At 38.7% G+C, this 13,403-nt stretch overlaps 1 protein-coding gene across 1 annotated transcript; it reads left to right on the top strand.

Annotated features, from left to right (window-relative positions):
- The first annotated feature begins 711 nt into the window (after window positions 1-711).
- Window positions 712-12,611, top strand: LOC110045093 (limb region 1 protein homolog). The gene is made up of 16 exons (XM_089285341.1): window positions 712-1,190; window positions 2,947-3,034; window positions 4,241-4,271; window positions 4,390-4,529; window positions 5,041-5,144; window positions 5,621-5,738; window positions 6,455-6,523; window positions 6,751-6,815; window positions 7,239-7,311; window positions 7,513-7,599; window positions 7,827-7,903; window positions 8,494-8,571; window positions 9,136-9,209; window positions 9,418-9,508; window positions 9,941-10,007; window positions 10,593-12,611. The coding sequence occupies exons 1-16, from the start codon at window positions 1,125-1,127 to the stop codon at window positions 10,811-10,813; spliced, it is 1,449 nt and encodes a 482-aa protein (XP_089141467.1). The 5' UTR covers window positions 712-1,124; the 3' UTR covers window positions 10,814-12,611.
- The last annotated feature ends 792 nt before the right edge of the window (window positions 12,612-13,403 follow it).

Here is a 13,403-nt window from a genome sequence, read left to right on the forward strand (position 1 = left end):
CCCCATACTGCTTGCATCTAATCTCCATAATTTTTTAGGAATTGTTTTGAATGTGAAAAATTGGTTGGAACAAATTTCTTGATCTGCCTAAGTTTTATCATAATTCGGATTCCCAAATTTGGCCCTTACTTCTAAGTGGCCGAAGATTTCTGAAAGTATCTGGTTCAAGAAAGCGCCAATCAATGTTTTAGAACACATGTACAGTGATTTTAAATATTTTTAAAGACAGATTTTGTTATTTAAGAAATACATCTTATTTGTTACACCAGCAACTAAAGTTTTTTGAATCCACTCCCTTGCTGCAATGTGAAAGAAATTTTGGTTGAGCCATGCAAAAGTTTGCACACATCCACAAAAATGATATAATTTATAATCTGGTCAAGAACTCAGCCATATCAGTGGAAAAATTTGCAACAGACCAGCTCAAAATGTCCAGCGAGGTTAAAATGAGACTAAAAAAATTGTCAATGGACCAGTCAAAAAATACACACTAGTTATAAAAAAGGAAAAGTTTCTAGAGTTTAGGGGCTATGTCGTGTGATGGTCTGCGACAGGTCGCAGCGATGTGGGCGGGTGGTGGGGGGTGAATCATCCCTTCATCCCCACCCCCCCCCCCCCCCCCGCGCCACCCTAACCTTCCCTTTTCTCGATCCGTTCGACCCAGATCCTACTCCTGTCGAAAGGACTGGAACAAATCACTGGGACATGGAACGAGCAAAACAATCTGATCGGATCATTGCAAAATCGTCAAGGAGTCACACAGCGTGGTCTTTGGACTTTACGGAGACTGTAATAACCACATATCTGTTTCTAAGTAGGTCTTGGTTGTCAGAGTGGTTGAACATTGGTCAAAGTCGACTGCGAAGGATATCTGAAACCTTATATCACCACGTGAGTTCCTTCTCTACGGGCTTCTTTGACCGGGTAGTTTGACCCAACTGGTTCAACTTTCGACTTAACTTATTGTCTTAAACTGAAGGAGCTCACTTCTGGCTTTCTGGTACCTTGAGATGGAAAAGGTTTCCCTATTTCTCAAGTGAGGAGGTTTTGGAAGTAGTTTGGAGAGGAACATGAGTGGGAAAAACAGGTCGAGATTTTCGAGCTTTTTGTCCAGTGGATGAGTAATGGAAGCCAACAGCGATGGAGATGTTGCAGAACAGATATTTTATGATACAGTGAGAGAATATGTGGTGAGTGTTAAGTTAAGCGTTTTCTTATACTTTGTTAAGATTTGGTCGACAAATGACCGCAGAAGAAGCAACGAAAAGGCAAGCATAATTGTAGCTAATCGAATGAAAACCACTGACAGTAAGCTTATAATGTGAGTAGTTCTAGTGTCAAAACTTGTTTATTACCAAACCTAATTGATGTTGCGCCGTAATGAAGACTGTTTTCGTGTTTTTCCTATCTTTTCGTGGTATGCAGGTATCATAACTGCAGATCACTCGAGGGTGAGAAATATTGCATTATATGAATCTTGATAACCTTATTAATATTGGTAATCAATAATTTAAAAAAAGCTTTAAAAAGTGATTTATTACTCTTATGATCAATTTCTATCTCGGGTTTTATTTCCATTGTGACTGGATCAGAAGTACTATTTCAATATTCAGCTGCAATTTGTCATTTAAAATTGTCCAGAGATATTTAACTGACTGTCTGGTTCAGAAAATTTAATGAATTATAAAGCAGGACAAAAGTTTCAAATGGTTTCATTGTGTCTAGCATTTGTAATGGAAGTCATGGCTGCCAGATTAAATTTATCTCTTCCAATTAATGATCACAGATCACTAATCACACATGCAACATTTGAATTTGTTTTGGCATGACATCTTTAAGCTCAGGAAAATATATCGGAGTTGCTTTAGTTACAAATGCAGAAAACTTGAAAATGAAGTTTAACCCCCATGAATGAGGCTGTGTTCTTACAAAATCAATCTATGAAACCCATGCCCTGGGTTCAGCCCCCTTGAACAGATCCCAGTAAAAAGAAGAAATAAAGGGGGGAGGGGGTATTTAGCATGGGGCCTTAGTTTTTGCCAATTGAAGACAAAAACTAACTCCCTGTTGTTAAAAGAAGAAAAAGGGAGCCTTAGTTTTTGGTCTTCAGGTAAATTCGCTTTTGGTGTAATGAGTAATGAGTAATGAGTACAAGAGGATGTGTAATGAGTAATGACTTATGAGTAATGAGTAATGGTGTAATGAGCAATGAGTACCAGTAATGAGGCTGGACAAGACGACCCAAGAATAGCAAACTCAGAATGGTTTAATGACAAAAACTAGAACTACAACACAATCGCAATGAGTACATTGCGATAATTACAAAATCAATCCATGAAGCCCATGCCCTCAGTTCAGACCCTTTGTTAAAGAAAAAGAAAGAACGAAAGAAAGGGGGGAGGGGGTATTTAGCATTTGGTCTTAGTTTTTTGGCCAGTTGAAACCAAAACTTACTCCCTGTGGTTAAAAGAAGAAAAAAGGGAGCCTAAGTTTTTAGTCATCAGGTTTTGCTTTTGGTGTTAAATGTTTGGTCTTTAGGTCTTTATTTTTGAGGGACTTTCACTAGGTATTCAACCTTTTATGCATGGGTAATTAATTGACCAAGCATGAGCTCAAGGGGATTGCATATTTGCCGAGTTCTTTTTTTGAATGTTTATTGACCAAGCTGGAGTCAAGGTTCATTATAAACAGGGTAAAAAATGAATGATTCCAATATCCAGTGATCTTGACCAAACAAGCTGGGTCAATAAAGAATTTACTGTCAGTATGAGTTTTGGGGAACCTTGTGGGACACAGGGCGTAATCCTGAGCGGACAAGATCATGTCAGCTTGCGTATTTGGGTAGCCAATCACAGTGTAGTATTTGGTCCATCTTTCCTGCTTACGCAGCTAGCCATATAATGAGCTCTATTATTATTAATGAGTGTGTTATTTTGTCCAATTTAGATATCCCTGCTTGTGTTCATTATTTTGTATGGTATTTCTCATGCTGTAATCAGCACTTACAAAAGACGAAGAGATGAACTTGATTCAGGTGAGAGAGGTGACAAACTTCACCTAATGTTGTTGCCAATTACATGTGGTTCCCTGTGCATCTAATCAATATGTAAATTCTCTAAATAAAATACCAGGGCTTGAAAAGAACTTACTTTTAGCTTGCCCTTGGGACAATTAGCTGTAAAATTTTGCTTGCCCTGGGCATAAGTCTTAGTTTGCTTTTTCAATGATTTGGTCGACAGAGGACTTAATTGACTGAATCACTCTGCGATTTGGGCAAGTTAGAATAAAAAGTTACTTGCCCAGAGGGAAAATCTACTTGTCCTGGACAACTGGACCATACTTTTTTTGAGCCCTGATTTCATACAATTGCAGTCAAACCAGATTTAATTTCTCAAGGGGAACTATCTATGCAATGCTGTCGGTCATAATAATATTATTGAAAGCTTTCTACGCCACAAAAATTCAATTTTCCATGAGCAAGTGGTCAATTTTAGTTTCAAATTTCTTTAATTTACAAGTTTTGGCTATCATTTTTTCTGTGATATAAAATACAATATTTAACACCATTTTGGGATCGGAGTAGGAGCAAATAATTGGTCATTTATCAACAGAATGGGAGAAACAAGCAACCGATTGAGTTTAAATATGTTACCAGTCAAATGACCACGAGAGATTTATTTTCTACCTTTTTATCACCAAATGAAAGTGGTAATTATTGCATTTTATATCAGAAACATGTAAACCAGAACTTGTCAAAACTCAAAGTTCCAAGTTTCTTGATGCTTGACTGTACAGTGTAATATGGACACCTGACAGTAAAATTTTTAAAACTGAAATTAATGCAAATTTTTATACATGTATGTGTATTTTCCAATCTGACCAACATTAATAGATGCTTATTGCATGTTGCTCCAGAAAATATCATGGAATGGGCCGATACTTCCCCCACAGAAGGGATTGGAATTTTCTGGAGGTGTGAAAGGGGGCCAGCTGGTGGGGAGGGCGAGGGAATGTATGAAGCTTTATTGCAACTTCTAAAGGGGTGGGGATGGGGTCTTAGAAAAAAAGCCCCTTCCGTGGGGGAGGAATCAATGGATGTTTTCTGAAACTACACATTAATACATGAGGTATCTATTTATTAGAATTAAAACTTTTAACAACACCACAGAAAATGTTACTGAATTCAATACAAATTACTGTACCTGTAGTAGTTAACTTAATTTTTCTGCTTCATTTAAAGATGAAGAAGATGCCTTTGTTTATCGGATTTCGTAAGTATTCTGTCAAGTTATTTCATACATGAGAAATATGTATCATTTTATATATGATCATTTTCCATTAGGATGACTTTGAACATTTAATATGCTGTGTATACATGATATTTTGCAGGTTTTGGCTGTGCACGTTTACCCTGACAGTGTCTCTTGGTGCAGTCCTTCTGTTGCCAATGTCAATCTTCAGTAATGAGATCATGATTATGTATCCCAATAGTTACTACATCAAATGGCTTAACGGCTCACTTATCCATGGTAAGTGACTTAAGATAACAGGGTTGTCATTAATGGCTGTCGCCCATTACACGTGTCTTGGTCTTGGTATTCTTGGTTTTTCCTTGATGCTTCGGGTAAAATAGCCCTTTTCACAATTAGTTCTTCTCATTTGCATTACAATGTAATCCAACATAGACGCCAGGCAATTTTGGGCTGAGCCTGAAACTACAAAATAACCCAAAATTGCCTCACATACTGTACATCTTAGATTACATTGTAAACAGTAATGCAAATGAGAAAAGTTAACCGTGAATTTGAGTGCCATTGCTTGCTGTTGATTCACCCACAAAGTGACAAGTTTGCTACAGTTATGGACAACAATGCTGCACTGGTGACTCAAATTTTAATGACGGCCCATGTTATGTATGCATCTAGTGAAACAATGCAAACAATAGCAACAGCAACAACAATGACAAACACACATTGTATTAATTTATATTTTTTGTATGTATATTTGCTCATGATTTTCCTCTTTGACCATCTCCGACAGGAATGTGGAACCAGATATTTCTAGGCTCATACATGTCACTCTTTGTTGCTATTCCATTTGCATACTTCTTTACTGAGTCAGAAGGATTCGCTGGTTCACGAAAGGTAACATTCATTATAATTACTTTAGTTAATAACCTCTTAAGTTACATGTACTGTACATATATACATTGCATTGTATTTACTAATAATAGTCAATGCAACAACCAGTTCATTATCAATGACTTGGTCAGTGATCTACTGACTGGGCTACACCTAAGTTAGTGGTTGATGAAACAACTAATTTATAAGCTGCATGGGCAAGATTACATGTTAAAAATTATCCCTCTTACTTGTAAGGTGGCTGGTAGAAGTTTCCAGCATTTTCCAGCAGTATTACTTGGAGAGGTCAATATTACTACAGTGATGTTGCAATATTAATATCGTGTAAAATACGCCAAATCGTCGGTGTCATCTTCATGGCATAATAGGTTACCATAACAATGGTAGAACCTATTAAATTAGGTCTCTCTTGACTTTACGTCCTCATGGCTGTTCCATGTTCATCTTTCATATGTCGTGTGAATTCCATTTTCTTGTAGGGTATCATGGCACGCGTTTATGAGACATCAGTGGTTCTATTCTTGCTGGCCATTCTGGTGACCAGCATCGTCTGGGTGGGTTTAGCTCTGATTGACAGGGGACGGACAAGTGATGAAGGTTAGGCATTAGTGGACAGACTGTTTGTCAGTGCTCCAAAACACCATTAATAGTAGAGCAGACAGTGACAGTGAGTTGTAAAGTTAAAAGTCCGTTTCAGTTACACCTGATGGCTTATCAGTACCAAGCTTAACTCTGGATCATGTATGGTGAATTCATTTTTCAGCCCTGCTCTACGATCCAGAGTCCAACATGGTCTAGACCATGAGGCATACTATTTTGTTCTGTGATAACTTTGAATGTGGCATATGATGTAAATTAATTGTAAGTGAATTATCAAGTGAACATGGAATACTGTGATGTACCTACTGTGTATACTTCATCTACATTGTATAACTTTGTGTGGCTCTGTGTAAGGCATACAGTATACATAGCACCAAGGCCTTACAGTGCCTGTTCACGTGAAGAGAGATGATGATGATGATGATGATGATGATGACATCAACGACCAGAATGATGATGATGATGATGATGATGATGATGATTGTGGTGGTGGGGGTGGTGGTGGTGGTGGTGGTGACACAACAAAATCATGGCATACCCAGTTTATAAGATAAAGAAGTTGAGTCATGGAACAAAGGAAGGGGAAAAGGAGTATAATTACAATTATAATAATTCATTGATGACAGTCGGGATGTCAATAGGACAGTCAGTCATACAAACTGGGTAGTTTTCAACTTGTTAATTAAGTGAACATTCTGTTTGTTTCAATTCAGAAGTTTGGATTCCTGGTCTTCCATTCATCTATTCATGTATATCACTACTTGGATGTCTGATGCTACTAAGTAAGTGCAAATACATACATTGTAGTTTCTGACTTAGAGCATTATTTCTATTTATTCCAGGTATGAACAGAACTTAATAGATAATCCTGTGTGTTCCTCTGAGGCAGCCTGGCAGTTTTTCATTGCACATATATAGCCTGTAAAACCCAGTAGTGACTTTGCCAACTCAGGGAGACCTGAATCCATTGACGACTAAACACTGCTTCATATTTTCTTCTGATCTTTAGTTTGCACCCCAGTTGGATTTGCACGGATGTTTACTGTCTTGGGACAGTACGTGGTCAAACCTCAGGTACATGTATACTTGTGAACGTCAAGGCTTTAAGAAATAATTATATACTCAACATACACTGTACATTACACTGTACATGTACAGTGTCACAAATCATGATAAATAACACCAATCAACAATCTTTTAAGTTTCAAATGCACATTTCTTGCTCGAAGCCACATTACATGTACGTCTAGCAAGATTGATTTAAACTATAATAGAGCAGTTTTCACTTGAGTATTGAAAAGTAATCTCTACACCATTTGCTTGCTTGCACACATTTTGCCTGGCATGCTTTGTGACAGCTATATGTATGTACTTCAGGTTTTGATTGGTGTACAGTGTAATTGGATTGTATGTCTCCTTTGTGCAGTGTACTTCAGTATTAGTAGTAGGATTTTTTCCTTGTGTCATGTTCTTTTTCCTTTTACCATAATTTTTCAGTTTCTTCGAGACCTGGATGACGAAATAAGTGCAATTAGATTAGAAGAAGAGAGTTTAAAAAGGAAAATGAATGGTAAGTTGCTTGTATACCATGTAGAATGAGAAACTGAGTACTTAGTACAGTTAGGTTACTGGTAGATTTTTCGACTTCTAATATTAATTATTACATCATAAGAGTGGAACTTTAAAGTGGACATGGAATTGAACGTCAGCATGTGCAAAGAAAGTTTCGTTTGGTACTTACACATGTGACTCTATTGTGTATTTGTTTCAGGTTATAACAATGGAATGACGGTGCGCAATGGTGTTCACCATGATCCAGACAAATTGAAACAACTGGAGATCGAAAGACTAGAGCTTGGTTTGTATCACCTTCAAGAAATTGTTTTTCTTTTTTGGCCATTGAAGTTTACCGCTATTATCACCACTATGAGTTAGAGGACAAGTTTGAGTTTTCCCAAACTAGGTTATGTTTGCAGCGAAGCCTAAGTAAATGCTCTTGAAATGTTAAGATGTTCCTTGTGATAGACTAGCACGGCAGTGCTGTGTTTTTATTCTCTGATCTTGCTATTGTTGTTTGTTCGTCAGAAAGGAGCATCAGGGCATCATCATTACAAAGGAACTGTGTGTATCCGATTCTGCTTCTCGCTCTGTTGATCCTAACAGTAAGTACCTGAAGAAGATGACTCCTTTAACTTGAAGCAATAGTACAGTAATTATAACAAACTGAGCACTTGGTGAAGATCAGTGTAACTCTGGTATAGTACACAACCTTCTAAACATATGCAATCAAGTCATAGGTGTAATAAGATGTTCTCATCATGCTATAAGTAATCACTGCTTGGTGCTGATGCCTGGGTGGGGTACGGGGGGTGGGGGTGGGGGTGGGGGTGGGGATGGTATCAGCTTGTAATCCAAATTTACATAGATATGTACCACATCAAAAGACCTGGTTTTTGAGCTTTCTTGGTCTCAACATGGGACATAGATGTCGCCATTTTGCTTTGAAGGTATTAAACTTGAAGTTGAAAGAGAGCGAAAGAAGTAAATAGAAACATATCACTTGGTGTAGTTTGTTAGATTCACGAAAGAGCTAGGTCTGAAAAGGAGTGGATTTTAGGAGCATAAATGGGTCCTGGCAGATTGCAAGGAAGAGAAATCTTGAAAGAAAGAAAACTAACTAATGTTGGGGAGGGGCGTCATAAACTTGTTGTATCTGTGATGGATTACCATCCTATTATTGTTTGTTAATCAGACCAGCTGCATGGCCATGGTAGCGTTAAATGTCCTCAGTCTGTTGTTTGTTCATGGAGCCCTGCCCAGAAAATCCACGGTATGTCACTTAGATTAGATTGACAGTCTTTTAAAATATGCTTGATTTACAACTTGTCGTCTTTCTTTTTTTGATACAAGGTCAGAAGAGTTAAATGCAATTTTAACTTGCCTGTAGTGTTAGTAGAGACATCCAGGACACCACGTCTCCCTCAGCGCGAGCTGAGGCCGTGTTCTCACAAGACCAAGCGAGTAGTGTACTTTAATCCATAAGCGTATGTTTGAAATCGAGCTTGTATTGCTCAATGAGGAACACTCCATCGAATTCGCAGCGTTTGGACATACATTCCTGAGTTGCTGATTAGTTATGTAATTATAAAGTACTGTGACGGTATACTGCTGCATGTGGTAACGTTTTCTCGCTCAACCCGACTTTTACGCTAAGTGCATGCGTGGTATTTTCTTCAACACATCGCATTTTATGGATATTTGTCTTGGCCGACCTGAAGCGATTTAATTTTGGAAACAGTAAACTCTGTTGGTTGTTTGCAGGGTTTGAGAATAGCACTGGAAAAGAAAGTGTAATAGGACTGTTTCTTTACAAGGTTTGTTTAATGTCTTTCAGGTCCTTGTGTTGGGGAAAGTATCTTCGTCGATGATGGGAACACTTGGTGCTCTTCTAGAAATAATCCTGATATTGTATCCTTTTGAACTTTTTACCAGTTTACAGGCTTAAATGCAAGTTTGAGTAGAGAGATTTAGCAAAGGCAATGCATATATATAGATAGCGCCCACACGGAATAGGCTTAAAAACGACTTCGCTTCAACAGCATAACCTACTGTATTCTTTACAGCGGTGAGTTAAAATCAGAAATGCAAGCCCGTGTTTTACTTTAACCGCCTTTAGTTACTTGATGATTGCGTCCTTGGTGGGATTGTACAGCGTTCCATACTTCGCGCGCCTGCGTCCTGTGGTGCGGGAAACTGCCACAATAAAGGTAAGCATGCCGTGCCAATCGGAGTTTTCGCCCTTCTTGGAGTCAAAAGGCTTCTTTTTAGCTGTAATTGAAGCCCGTGAACTGTATTTTGAAGCAACAATTAAATCAAATTAACTCTTACAGTGCCTCTTCACCCATGGGTTTAAGCGTGGGTGCCAGCGAATTACCGAAACAATGCTAGGGGGTTGGGAAGCGCTTCTAGGCGAAGTATAGCACATGTTCAGGTACCAATTCTCCTCGTCGCTCTAAGCTTCAGATTTAAGCCGACATACGCGCTGGCACCGATCGGTTTCTTTCTCCCTCTTTGATCGCCAGCGAACGGACTTACACTCGACTACATCCTTCCGTTTTCCATGAAGGTCAGAATGCATGTAAGGCCTTGCTTTTATAATTCATTGTTGTTTTAATAATCTTTTGCCATTTGATCCGCAGGTGATCGTTAACTGTATCGTGCTGTTGATTCTTAGTTCAGCTTTACCAGTTCTGTCTAGAACGCTTGGTAAGTACGTGGGAATAATTTGACGTGAATAATCGTGACGTCGTCACGATACAGGTCTTTAGGACATACATGTAATGATTAAGAAAACCTGTGTGACGAGGATTCCTTTAGACTGACGTGATGGTCAAGTTTTCTGTCGCAACAAGACGAAAGTTAACGTGCGCCTTTCGACGACATAAGTTCAGGTAAATCGAATAAGGTCAAATTTTGACACAAGCCAACGGAAGCTTTCACCACTTGGTCATTCATGTAAGACAATGCATTTACTTCGAGTCCTAAAAAGTGAGTTGTAGCTTACGGAGGAGCAAACCTCTAGCATTGGTTCAACATTGAACTAGCGTTTTTGACACTTTGTGAGTGCACCAAAGAGCAAACTTCTGAAGTGTGTACTCTCCTTTGCCCGTCGCTCGTCAGTGAAGCATAGGCCATCTGCAGTCCTCAGCTAACTTCGCGGGTCCCGAGCTGGCTGCCGTAGCGTTTCTTTAGCTGACCGCCCTTAGGTGGGCTTAGGTCTCTCTCGATTCCTTTTCCCTTGTGGGTTTCTGTGGACACTTACCTTCAATTTTTACGTGTTTTCCATTTTAGGGATTACCAAGTTTGACCTGATGGGCGAGTTTGGCCGACTGGATTGGCTGGGGAATTTTCGTGTGGTAATCCTTTATAACCTTGTGTTTGAGGTATCCACCGCCTTCTGTTTGGTGAATAAGTTCACGGCTTCTGTCAGGAACGCTTTGTACGAACAGGTTCATGTACCTACTGTGCAGTTCTTCAGACGATTCAAACCAAAGGCCAAGGCGTCGGATTGAAGAAATGTTACGAAAGGGTATTAGGTCGTTAGACAGTTTGAAGCAACGACATAAGACCTTGACACATAAGAGAATATGTCATGAAGGATGATGTGGAGTCTATTCGAAGATGTAGGAGTTCAGTGATACGAGAAGCTAGGTCTTGTTTTAGGAAGAGACGAGAGGATGTTGGCAATTCTCGAATTTACCACGACAGATAAGATAGTGGAACAGACGATTCAAACTCTTGTACCGAGACTTTGTTCCAACTAAAAAGAAATTCTGAAAGGATGTCAAATATGCTTGAATGTATCTACGATGTTGAATTAATGAGAAGATAATTGACTGCTCCACTTTGTTACAAACAAATTGGAAAACAAATACACTGCGGTGAGATAATGAGTCTACACGAAAACGGGAGGTTGAACTCTCAAATTATCACAAAGGTGGCGCCAAGACCTTAAAAAAGAAAACAGGAAAAAAAAAAAAAACTATTGGAGAGGAAGGAAATGTCGTATAAAGATATACTGATTCGCTTTGCTATGAAGCTGGAAGTCTTTGTGCGTTTCGCACAAACTAGAACACGCAAAATGTGGCGTCTGCGCACTCTGAGAATTTGGTTGACGGTTTTCTATATTCTCATTACTTGTTTGGTTAACTGTGTCCATGTACCAAGGAGAAACTACATGATGATAATGGCACTTGAATGGTCGAACGTTTTTAACCCAGTAAAACAAATATCTTGTTATGGCTGTTGTACATGCATCCCTGTACACAACAGCAAAGTATGTACGTTAGCTAACTTATAGTTAGGTATCTTAAAATTTTCTAGTTACTAAGTATTTTGTAGAAAACACACCAAAAAGCTTTGTTAGGTTGACAGTGTTATAACTGAAAGCTCTTTACAGAGTTGGGCTTCAGCTCTCATGTGGTGCTATTAGTGATAACATAACAGGTAAAGTTAGGTGTCTTTTTTATTTGTGTAAAGCTACAATTTTGGTCGCGTATTCGTCAGGACAGTTCTAATGTTTGCTTTCATTCCTCAAGTGACTGAAATGCCAGAGTCGAAAGAGATACGCTAAGGTGGGACAAGAAGTTGTTGTCCATAGCGACTGTTACCAACGTAACTGTCTTCTCTCATAGAATGGGCTATTTCCGAATTACCAGTTGCCTCTGTGTCGAAGCGTGTCCTTTTGTGAAATCATTCATATGAAATTGTGTTCATTTACAAGTTCATTTTCACGCAAATCAAACTCATTTTCATATGAAAGGTTTTGCACGGGGACTCGTTTTGAAACAGAGGCACAAGGTTATTCGGAAATGGCCTGTTATGACGTAATTGTAGTCACATGGAGAGTAAAAAAATGTTTAGAACTTAACGTCATTGTGGCTCTCCTACACAAGGAGAGACAAATGACTGTACGTATTATAGTTAGTCATTGCCGAAAATACTTTAGGTTTAAATATTGTGGATAAATGAAAAGATTTAGAAATGAAAAGGATCGAACGAAAAATTCAAAATGGTACAATAAGTCAGGACAAAAGCAATAATTACTTATTATCATTATGATCTGGCCTTCTTCTCTTTGTTCAATTTACTTTGAGCCCCCAGGCAGTGGCGCCTCTATTGGGGGGAAGAAGAAAGATGACTTTCGGAAGCGGTGCACCATTCCTTACACAATGATTACTGTAAATAATCCTTCTCGCAATCGTACGCTCAATAATGTCGTTATAGTTGATCTTATATTTATTTATTGCTTTTGTGCACGAATTACACAGCTTAATATTGCAAATAAATGGAAATTTAGAACAACATAAAGTTTTTCTACATTCTTTTGTTGACAAACAACTGTGGGCAATCCTGAAGTCCATTCCTCTATTACTAATCCAGCTGTACGTCTTGACTGTTTAAGACGAACCGGTGAAGATCATTCGAATAAAATCTTTACTAGTCTCGTTACGAGTTGGCTATAATCATAATCATCTCTTATCCAGCAAGCGCGAGTGGAATAATTATTTTGTTAAAAACGCACCCGGTCTAGAGAAACCTGAAATAAAATAGAAACAGAAACGCCCCAAAAATTGCGCATAGGCTTACCTTATTTGTAGAGCATGGCATAATTGCTCTTATAATCCATCAAATATTTTCACTCGCGCGCGGTTGGTCTAAACACGTCACGTGACCGAATATTCCCCAGCTAGAACTTGGGAATATCCGAGAATATTCCCCAATTTTCCAAATTAAACTTGTTGCGAAAAAGATTTGCGGAAGGATAATAAACACAGTAGCCTCCATTTGGCGCGAAAATATACTCGAATATTTGTCCTTGGACATTATCTGTTCCTCGAAGCTCACAGTTTTCTTCGAGCTACGCTCTCGGAAAACTGTTCGCTTCCCGGAACAGATAATGTCCGCGGACAAATATCCTATATTAGTATATACCACACAAGTGAATAGTGCTTTTCGCGCGAGCGATTTTAAAATTTCCGACCGCTTGTCACACATAAAATAAAGTTTTGGTCCGCTAATTATTCAGCTTGTGTGGTATATACTAAATCAATTATTCACCTCAGAGTCGGTGAAAGTGTTGAGTGTTTACCGAGCCGCGAA

The sequence above is a fragment of the Orbicella faveolata genome, unplaced genomic scaffold (genome assembly GCF_042242905.1).
Source record: "Orbicella faveolata isolate gen_17 unplaced genomic scaffold, um_ofav_v1 contig_13, whole genome shotgun sequence".
Classification (NCBI taxonomy): Eukaryota; Metazoa; Cnidaria; class Anthozoa; order Scleractinia; family Merulinidae; genus Orbicella; species Orbicella faveolata.

What these genes read in the sequence shown, in the direction of transcription:
- LOC110045093 (XM_089285341.1), top strand. Translation starts at nt 1,125, where the DNA reads ATGGAAGCCAACAGCGATGGAGATGTTGCAGAACAGATATTTTATGAT. An exon ending in AGTACGTGGTCAAACCTCAG is followed by an intron (nt 6,816 to 7,238) that starts GTACATGTATAC and finishes ATAATTTTTCAG; the next exon opens with TTTCTTCGAGACCTGGATGA. An exon ending in TCGCTCTGTTGATCCTAACA is followed by an intron (nt 7,904 to 8,493) that starts GTAAGTACCTGA and finishes TTTGTTAATCAG; the next exon opens with ACCAGCTGCATGGCCATGGT.